The sequence below is a fragment of the Nymphaea colorata genome, chromosome 9, assembly GCF_008831285.2.
Source record: "Nymphaea colorata isolate Beijing-Zhang1983 chromosome 9, ASM883128v2, whole genome shotgun sequence".
NCBI classification, from domain to species: Eukaryota; Viridiplantae; Streptophyta; class Magnoliopsida; order Nymphaeales; family Nymphaeaceae; genus Nymphaea; species Nymphaea colorata.
Genome location: NC_045146.1, coordinates 17,182,161 through 17,192,639, shown reverse-complemented (window position 1 = coordinate 17,192,639; position 10,479 = coordinate 17,182,161). Strand labels below are relative to the sequence as shown.

Below are 10,479 nucleotides of genomic sequence, written 5' to 3'. Positions count from 1 at the left end.
ATATATATATACATTGTAAACTTTAAATAGGGAAACCATTTATTTAATGCTGCTTCTAGGATGATTAGTAACATTCAAACATATGAAAAAGCGGTGGGTGGATGTTTCAAGAAAACAAATGCTTAAGAATTTTAGGCGGTAATATGTAATTTTTGAAAATTAAATACAAGTAAGCGGTGTCACATAAAATTGTCTTCCTTTTTAAACTTGGTCCCTAGTTTCGCCAGAATGTTGAATGTAATCAAAATCCCACGTCGCAATCCAATCTGTTTCAGTAAATCAGTTTGACCCAGATTGTCGTTTTCCTCTTCCTCAAATGGAGAAAAGAGAGAGGCGGAGGTCCCCAGAGAGACGGAGAGAAAAACGGCGGAGGAGAATCTGTTTTTAGGTTTTCCTAATATCATGGTTTTGCCGCTTTCAAAGCACCGAATCAGGTTAGCGTTTTTTTTTTTTTTGGTTTTTTGCAGTTTTTTTATACGAAGTTACGAACAGCTAGATATACAGAAATTAAACGTTTCGAATTGCAATGTGGGTAACCAAAACACTCGATTCTAAAAATGTGACTAGGCCTTCGGCGCATTTCTCTCCGCCCACTTTCCTCTCTCTGCTCGTTGCAGCAGCCACGCCTCAGGCGGTTCTTCTTCAGCTGCAAGTGTTCCTTGGCAGATCGTTTTCCTGAGCAGCGGACTCTACGATGGTGTGCTTGCAGGTACGATAAACCCTGGTCGGTGCCTCAGAAAACAGAGACGCTGCCCAAGCTGCTTCACTTCATTACGACATAGCTTCATCTGAAGGCAGACAAACAATAGCTAAGAGTTGCGCTTGAGAAGCCCCACCATGGCCAAACGAGATTGAAGAGTCCCACTCGGCCACAGTGAGAGCTCTCTCTCTCTCTCTCTCTCTCTCTCTCTCAAAGAGAAGATCGCCGTTGCTCATAGGCCGCTGCCGCATGAGACCAATCTGCTTGTGAAAATCTCTGTCTTCTTATTTCTTGAAAATGGGCGCATAATCCCATTGAGAATTATTCAAGTCGGTTGTGGACATGGTTTGATCTTCGTTTTTCTTTCCCCTAATTCCGTCTTCGTCATCTTCTTCATTTGGTACTTTAGTTTTCTCAACTGTTTGAGTAACTCAGATTGTGTTCTTTATACTTGTAGTTAGGTTGGTTTCGTACTTATGGGATTTGTAAATTTTGGCTTCTGTAATTTGTTATATTGACTCAGCTTTGAAGAGACAGTGGATTAAACTTGTTCTCTCGGTTCTTTTTTTACAGTAAGTGGTAAACTTAAGATGAGCAGTTCGAGTAATGGAGTTCATAAACCTTTGCGCGCTGTTGCTAATACTTTGGATACACTATCTAATGACCACCAACGGTCATTTTTGTTTTCCTTGAAAAAATATTCAGTTCCAAAATGCAGCAAACACTCCTTGGACCTTAAAGAGGTGAACTTTTTTCTTTTTTTCTTGCCGTACAATTTTCGTGATTTCTTTTCCTTGAACTTTTTTCCAGGAAGATTTTCATGCCTTCAAGCGCCACCTGTCAGTATCACCATGCGGCGGTTTCCAATGTCAGCAAACGAAAGGCAAAACGGTGGGATTCTCGTGCTATACCCTTTTGGAATATCTGAGAAACAGAGCAGGCCATCGCTTGTAGTAAAAGAAATGCCTTGCTTCGGGTCGACAGCGATATTGCGAGCAGCGAAGGAGTGGGGTGGCTCTTGAACTCTTGGAAGACGTACACGCCGAGGAAGACCGAGAGAGATAGTGCTTAGCCATGGAGATGGGCCTTCCCCTCTTGCTGAGGGCTTCATGGCTTGCTGGAATCCTTCCTATCGCCCTTGCCTCCCTCCCTTTCTCCGTGCTTCATCCTGTCCGGGAAGTAGTCATGAGCTTTGCCAAGCGCGGGAAACTCAATACCAGTTCTCCCTCCCAAGTGAGTAAACTTCTATATCTTTTACGCATTACTTTTAAACTTTCCTTCTTTATTGAAGGAGACTGTGTTGGAAATTAATCGTGTACTAGGGTCGCAAAGGTTTTTTTTTTTTTTTTCTGGATTTGCCCATTATCTGGAAAACAGGACAAGTTGGGGAATTGCCTGGAACAGTATCCCGAACTATCTCCAGTTTTCTGGATAATTAGGTGCATCAAATTGTTTTTTTTTTTGGTTTCCGTTTCCCTTATTTTCGTGTAGGAAATAAGAAATTCCGTGTGACAAGGCTTGTGATGGTGAAGAGGTTGGGGATTCATCGACTGTATGGTTTAGCATTCTTAGAAACTCTGAGAAATTGTCGTCTACTTTTCAAGATTATGACCATGTTGCAGAAGGTAAGTCACGGAAGCGACTTTCGAGAGAATGTTTTAAAAGGAAATTGGACGAATATGTAGCGCCTCTAGGTTTCATCTGCACGTGAACTTAGCTGCTATGATGATGATACAGTCTCTAACTTTTAGAGAAGATATTACTCCTCTGGCTGTTCTTGTTATTGGGATGTTATAATATGATTATTTCCAAGAATAACCTAAACGTGAGCTATTGCAATTTATCCCTTTTGAGTAACTTTCTTTCTTTCATGCTGAAGATGAGGTCCCAAGCATAGCTTGGCATAGCTTGAATACTAATTATAAATGCCAACCAAAATTATCCCAAGAACTGAATCTGTCAAATCTTAGCTCATTTTATAGCATATCCTGGCTTGGTGCCCAAATATAATCCAGGTTCTTCAGGTACTGTGCCACTTGAGATGTTACAAAACTTGTTCTCATGTCATGCCTAAACATGATGCAACCCAATTGCATGTGAAACATTGAACTTGACATAAGAGTATATGTCTTTAAAACAAAGAACACATGCAAGAAAAAAGAACATTGAAGTGCATTTCACCGAAAGGATGCAACACATGGCAATAAAATCCACAAAGAGCAATCAGGCGCTGAGGTCCACATTTTTTGCTGAAAAACTTAAATGATACTGAAATGGAAAATGCTTGGAGGAAACATTAATTTTGCATGTCAAGTGTTGCTTGTGTCATTCTAGAGGTGAAAATGAGGTTTAAAAATTTAACAGCACATACCAAACAACCTGAAGACCATCTAGGTACTTATAATTTTGTACTTTGCACTTTGGATCTCATTTCAGAAATTTGCACTCATGGGTTATTGACACATTATAATACAACTTGGAAAATATAATAACTTCAAAGTGAGCAATCAGCTTCAAAAGTATGAATATGTTTACGTGCTCAATATTTATGAAAAACTGGTATTAGATCAAAATCAGAAGGCAAATAAATTGGTTTTAGAACTAATAAAATTCTAAATTTAGATTAGTACATATTCAAAACTGCTGGTCAGCACTAGTAGTGGACACCTAAGGCCTCAATGTCAGAAAATAGTATGACCCTCCACATCTAGCTGGAGTTAGGCAAGCCTAACTGGAAAATCCTGGCTCCCATTTGCTTGAGTTGCTTTCTTCTACTTTTAAACACATAGATATTATTCTGTACTATAAGTAATTTTAATTATAGATTTAGTCAGGTTTGTACTTAAGACGTATTAACTATTGAGTCAAGGAAATAGGGCTTAGGACTATGATTCTTGTGACAGACAATTTTGTTTCACTCGTAAAACTTGGCTGTTGTCGTTTTTTGTCAAAAGCATCTGTTCTTGTGCTTATAGAATTTCACATATCATGTTCCCAGCAGTTTGGATTATACCTGCTTTTCTGTTTTTGAATCATTTTAAACTTTTACTCATTATAGAAATTATGTGTACAGCAAACTTGTTTAGGTATTATTGTAGTAGCAGTGCATTTTACTAAACTGGTAAACAACATAAGGGTTTGGGGATAGTTCGTATGTTGATTTTTTCACATCATGACACCTTTATCTGCATTTTACTAGCTTTCCGAATCAAGGACTCTTTGTTTAATTTGCGATGCTTCATTTTGCTTTATGTTTATTATCCAATTACCCTTTTGCTCTTTGAATTTTGTGTAGAAGTTCACGGTTCCTCAAAGTTTCTTCTTGCATTTTTATTTGGTAGCTGTTGTATGGACCATGTTTTTGGTCGTTTCTACATGGTCTTATGCATATAGTATCACAGTACCAATGGCTTCTCAGTCACTGGATTATTCTACCATTGCTAGCCACTTGACTGGAGGCTCACATATGTTCTCAATTCACAAACCCCAATCAACTTCTTTAGAGCATTGGCATCTGCTGTGGAGGATTGTTTTCTTGCTCTTGATGATGGAGATTCAAGCATTAAGACGCCTCTATGAGACTATATATGTGTTTAACTACAGTTCTGCTGCACGAATGCATGTATTTGGCTATCTAACTGGGATATTGTAAGTCCTTGCAATTGTCTTCAGTTTGTCTATCTATTCCAAATTTTCTATTGCATTTTATCTTTCAGAGTTTTATGACCATATTGTAGTTTAGTATCTTTCGTATTATGCAGTTTCTGGCTTGATTTTTTATGTGCTTACAAACATAGAGTTCTCTATGCGTGTTTTATTTGCAGCTTTACTCTGATCTTTCTTCAACTTTGAAATAAGGACAGTATTTCTCTATGTCACTTCCAGGTTTTAATACAGCTGATTTCTCGGAGGCTAACAACCTACTTATATGTATTTTATTTTCGTTGTGATACATGATCTCTATATTTAGCATAGGTTGATATGTGACCTGTCAAGCAAATTTTATGTTATCTACAGCTAGTTATTGTTGCTTCCACTGTCACCCTAGGCCACTATTTGTTGGTAAAGAAGTGATAGAAGAGGAAGAATTCAAGGGGGAACGAGAGAGAGAGAGAGGGAATTGAAAATTTGGAATTCAAGGACGCCTTGATGTAAAATTTTTGATGTGGCAAGGATGAGAGGGTAATGTGATTATCTATCTTATGTTCCCGTATTGCCTCAATCTTGACGTGGCAGGCCTTGTCACAACTCACAACTATTGGTAGGCAGTGTTAGTTGTGACAGATTTTTGAAAGTCAGTTGTTGCAAAGATATAATGAAATTATAACTCATAGGATTGTATGTTATGTTTCAATAATCTCACCATTATATAGATCAACTGGTATAAGTCAATTGTGACATGGCACCATGACCCTCCTAAAAATTGGTAACAGTTGTTCAGGTGGTGCAGAAATTAACAACTGAACATTTTTGTGGTAGAGTATGGCTAAATAAACAATTGATTTAGGCTTTTAGTTGATTGTCTTCTTAATTTTCCTTGCACTACTTGTAAGCTCCAGGGCTTTACATGTGAATTCAACAGTGTTATATGTCCTGATTTCAAATTCAGTGCATGTTGAATTATCTTATTTGTATTGCAATCAATTACTAAAGCTATTAGTTTTGATGTCCATAATTTGAAGCAAAACTGCACAAATGATTCTTTCTGATATGAGTTTAGACATAATGTGCATAGTCTAGTAGATGGGGGAGGGGGGGGGGGGGTGTGTAAATTTCTACTCATTGAGGACTTTAGACGTATTGTATAAATGCATCCTGCTGCTAGGCTTAATCTGCCACATGTTGCTGACTTGTAACATACATAAACTAGGATGTGTGTTTACAACATTTGCACCGTTTGCCTTCCCACATGTGTTTAATCCTTTGCTTTTTTGTTTGAAACATTTGCATTAAAACATGGTTATTTTTCTCATGTAAATGCATATTTGTCCTTTTGTTCAGCTTCTATACAGCAGCACCTCTGTCACTTTGTAGTTTGTGTTGGCCAGAGATATATGGATATGTTGTCCGAGTAGCTACTTCTATCATCATCAAGGGGAAAACTCATGAATCAGACATCAAATATGACTGGTGGGGACTTGTGAAACCATTTACTTCCCTTGGTTGGTGGCAGTGGATTGGTGCAATTATGTTTGCTTGGGGTAGCATTCATCAATTTTGTTGTCATGCCATACTTGTAAGTTGATGTATTTTTCCTGACTAAAATTAAACATTTTTTATCCTGAATTACAGAAAAGTGCCGTCTGTATTGGTATTTGATGATCTTCACAAAACCTTTTTGCCGAAGTCTTATAAAATCATCGAAAGGGTGCATAACTTTTTGTTACAATCTAGGGTTCGGATCTGGAATCGGGTTTGTATCGGGTCTACTGGACTGATCCAGAAGATCACTATAGATAAGGGAATTGTGGGGGTCATTAGGGTTATCGATGAAATAGGGAGTTTCCTTTGGTGAGGGTCGCTCTAACGGGGTTAGGGCAGTGTGTGTGGATGTGTGTTTTCTTCTAGCAACTAGCAAGTGGATGTTAGCAGGTGGTGGCTAACACTTCTCTAAAATTTACACATGCTTGATACAGCAGCAGATTTTGTTAATTACCTCGATCTAGACTTCATTATGCATTTTCAGGAACAGAATGTCATGCGTGGAGACCATGATGGAAATAAAACATAGGATGGCCACGTGGGTTTTCCCAAACATCGTTTTGGCTCTCTGTGATCATTCTCAGAGCGAAACTAATTGGAGAATCAGAATGCCCCAAAGGGGGCTGCTTATTGACCACAAGAGAGACAGAGTTTTGCCTCACTGTTTTCTTCTTCTTCTTATTTCACTTATTTTGCTTTTCCTTTTAATTTTGTGTCTGGTTTTTCCCCAACAAAAATTGATGTATTTTTATTCTTCATCATTACTTTTGTGGTTGTTTTTTTTTACTAAATTTCCTTGTTTTTTGAACTTTTTTCAGAAGTTCATTTAAGACTGAATATATTTCTGAAAATTTATGATAGTTTTTGTCATAGTGAGTACAATATCGTTTTATAATCTACTAGTAGTAAGGGACCTAGTTTTTATCATAATTTGTACAATATCATCTTATGATCTGGTACTAGTAAAAGACCTTCACTCAGAACTGAACGTATTTCTCAAAAGAATATGAGAGTTTTTGTTGTAGTGAGTACAATAACATTTTATAATATACTATTAGTGAAAGACCGGTGTCATTTTTTTACAATAAAAATTTATGAATTCTTAAAACAAGGGTTTTGTCTATATTGTCTGTGAAGCAAATGTAAAATGCATCGATAATGGCAAATTTGTCCTAACAACTCAAGCCACTAGACAAAGCAACACCTTGCACATCTGGACAAAAATGCTTGTGCTTTCACAAAGTTTTCTGGCAGGACTGCAGTCACAGTTTTGTTCCATGAATTAAATGTGGCCTCATTGGACCTGAATTTCTGTTCCTTTTTTTTCATTTCTCATTGTCTCAATAGGATCGTCATGTTATGGGCTCTCGATAGAAGTTTTACATATAAAACATTTTATTTATAGAGCAGATTTTGTTTGTTGCCAACAGGTCAATGTTGTACAGCATGCAACCTGTTTTCCAACTCATTGTATACATCTGCAGAGCATCATGTTATCTCATTTCTGACAGGGCTCCCTCCGAACAGTCAGCGAAGGAGAAGAATATAAGATCCCAAAAGGCGACTGGTTTGATTTGGTCTCATGTCCTCACTATCTTGCAGAAATTGTAAGCACTCATATCCATTCATCCTATCCATTTATTTGTTCTCATGTCATGGTGTGTATGATGCTGCATGTTTACATTCATAATGCAGGTTATATATGGGGGCATTCTGATAGCCAGTGAATTGTCAGATCTTACAGTTTGGCTTCTTTTTGCATTTGTGGTAGGTTCTTCATCTTTATCCTTCCTCACGTCCTCTTCCATCTTCTTCTCACAATGATATATATTTTTTTCTACTACTAATTTGGGTTACTTTCCACAGTTTGCAAATCTTGTAGTTGTTGCTGGAGAAACCCACAGATGGTATCTCCACAAGTTTGATCACTACCCAAAGTCCCGAAGAGCTATTTTCCCTCGTGTATATTAGTTTCTAATGATCTCGAACATCCAAAATTATGAGGTAGCAGCAACAATCATGAATAACAGGTGACAAGCTTGCTGGTCATCCACTGCTTCAGGTATCCCCACTAAGAAATGTGTCATATTTGGGTGACTGGTTAATAATTTCGTGAAATACTGTTGTAACTGGTACCATGGCATTCTCCGGAACTATATTTATGGTTGCACTATAAAATGTAAATAATATTTCTGGGAATACCTTCGTAAGACTTCTTCTTGCAGTAAACTACTCAAATTAAACCATAACCAAGTGTTATTTCTTGAACATTGAGTTATGGTCATACTAAACATCCTTGACGCTTCAGTTAGTAATATCAGTCCATAACTTGTTAGAATCTACAGTAGGGAGATTACCTCCTCAAAGCTGAAGGAAGATTTTTCAGTTATAGTCTTTCCAATATTTGATGATTATATGGCGCTTCATGTACCACTATTTTCACGAACATTTGAGGTTCATTCTGTATTTGTTCTAGATTGGGTTTGTTGAATTATGTTTGTATAAATCCATGATATGGAAGATCACACGAACTGATATGGAAGATTACACGAACTGAAAGAGAGAAAAGTGTCGTTTTTTGTGTAGGCCTTTCCACCAAACCACGTTCTTGTGGCTAAGCCACAACTTGCAACGAGTTGCAAATTTGTGCAATGTCGAACATGAGGGCACATTTCTGTCTTTTTTAGTCAATAGTGAACTAAAATATTTGAGATGCATTTAAAAGTAGTAAAGTGATATTAGAATAATGTGATGGTCAATGTCAAGAATCATCGTGTCCAAGTGTGTTTGTTCATGTCACCCATGACAGAAGGCCAAAATGGCAAGTCTTTGGGATGGTTGATGGTTGTTTTATCTTTTTGACGACAATCTTCTTGAGATTTGTTCACAAAGCATACCAAACCTTTCAAGCTTGCTTCTGGCACTTTTGATGGACCGCGTAACTGAGATCTTTGGGTAAGCGTTAGATTGATCATGATGAGACAGTCACCATCGGACTAGCACACACTGACATCAATCGGCTTATACATAATTAGAAGGAACGAGTGCAGCAATATCTTAACATGCACAATCGCAATAAAATGTTGGATATATACCTCGTGGTTCATATTTTTTCCTAGGTTAAAGACATGGACATTGAAAAGTCAAAGGTGAAAGAAGAAGAAGTGTGTGTTAAGAATATATATATTCAGACATTAAAGAAATGAACATTGAGAAATCAAAGGTGAACGAACAAGGAATGTGTACTTTTGGTTCCAATATGTCTCTTTTGTTATTATTATTATTACTACTCTCATTATCGTTAACATCGTCATTATCATTGTTGTTATTAATATTCTTAGTGAAAGGTAGGGTAGGCCTCAAATAATAGGAGCAATGGTGCTCCCTTTTGATAGGTAGGGCTCAAACGGACCCTAATCACATGTCTTATGAAGCTCAGGATGCAAAATAATAGAGTTGAAACTTGGACTAGTGATCTTCACACCCTAATCACATGTCTTATGAAGCTCAGGATGCAAAATAATAGAGTTGAAACTTGGACTAATGATTTTCACATCAATTATCAGTCTCTTACAACTTGGCCACTACCGCATAATAAAGGATTTTTTTCTATTGAAACTTTATTACATATACTAGAAAAAAGTTTCTTTGTAGATGGCACGGGTTTCTATAACCTCAAATCTCATTGGATTAAGAACCCTTGGGGTTAAGATTAGACTCTCTAAATAACCTTTTATCCGTTCTTTGGCCAATAGGAAAGGGCATGTGATTGGTTCATACTTGGTATGATTTAACTTTCGAGATCCCCGACTTTGGGATCCATGGGCCCAATGTTGGAATGGATCTCCTCCCCACTCTCTTCTCTCTTCTCATCGGATTGCTCAATCCCTCCCTCCCCCTCCAACCAAACAAGCCGTTTAAGGCCTTTGGACAACTTATTGTGAATTTCAAGTCTGATCGAGAGAGAGATATGAAGAGATCAAATCCCATTTTCTTTATACCCTTAGAGTTTGAGGTTGCTTTAGGACTTGGATGAGAGCGGTTCACTCACCACTTAGAATATCACACATTCTATCTAACCATTTGTAGTTCAAGAAAGTAGTATTCATGAGAATCGAATTGATGACAAAACTTTCACTATCTTATTAGTTTAAGCTATGCTTTTAGACAAGATGTAGATAGAAAAGGGCCGGAGAAGCGGATGGCGAATTGACAGACTAAAAAATATAAAGAGATAGAAAGAAGGAAAAGATGAGCTTGTCACCCAATGAAGAAGCTCATGTATACGGTGGAGGTATTGGCGTCTTGTTTATCTTTATCTTTATCTTATTATTCTTTTGGCAAATGTAGAAAGGCTTATCCAATAAGAAGCTTTACTAGAAATGGGGATCATGAGAAGGAATTGTACGAGTGCTTCCAAACAATGGGTTCAGCTCTTAGATTTAAGGTAATCAAACACTATTTATGTGACCGTTAGTATCTAGTTTACTTTAAGGCCTTCGATAATCTCGGATTTGAGATCCAAGACAAAATTTTAATCTACATAAGGTTAAATCACAGTTTAAACAAACAATAGA

The 10,479-nt window shown here is 37.4% G+C and overlaps 1 protein-coding gene across 4 annotated transcripts; it reads left to right on the top strand.

Annotated features, from left to right (window-relative positions):
* Positions 1-256: 256 nt before the first annotated feature.
* Positions 257-8,112, top strand: LOC116261532 (polyprenol reductase 2-like). 4 transcript variants are annotated; one of them, XM_050079757.1, is made up of 8 exons: positions 257-434; positions 568-874; positions 1,511-1,933; positions 4,042-4,348; positions 5,702-5,936; positions 7,414-7,509; positions 7,598-7,669; positions 7,769-8,112. In XM_050079757.1, exons 3-8 carry the CDS (start codon positions 1,810-1,812, stop codon positions 7,871-7,873), a joined length of 939 nt encoding a protein of 312 aa, XP_049935714.1. In that variant the 5' UTR covers positions 257-434; positions 568-874; positions 1,511-1,809; the 3' UTR covers positions 7,874-8,112. The 4 variants fall into 4 exon arrangements, with proteins under 4 accessions (XP_049935714.1, XP_031496197.1, XP_031496196.1 ...); XM_031640337.2 differs by having other exon boundaries at positions 258-434; positions 4,102-4,348; XM_031640336.2 differs by having other exon boundaries at positions 260-434; positions 568-709; positions 3,996-4,348.
* The last annotated feature ends 2,367 nt before the right edge of the window (positions 8,113-10,479 follow it).

Bases quoted from the DNA above. Each gene is read 5' to 3' on its own strand.
- LOC116261532 (XM_031640336.2), top strand. From the start codon at position 1,775: ATGGAGATGGGCCTTCCCCTCTTGCTGAGGGCTTCATGGCTTGCTGGA. The intron at 7,510-7,597 runs GTAAGCACTCAT...TTCATAATGCAG, and splicing joins CTCACTATCTTGCAGAAATT to GTTATATATGGGGGCATTCT. The intron at 7,670-7,768 runs GTAGGTTCTTCA...TACTTTCCACAG, and splicing joins GGCTTCTTTTTGCATTTGTG to TTTGCAAATCTTGTAGTTGT.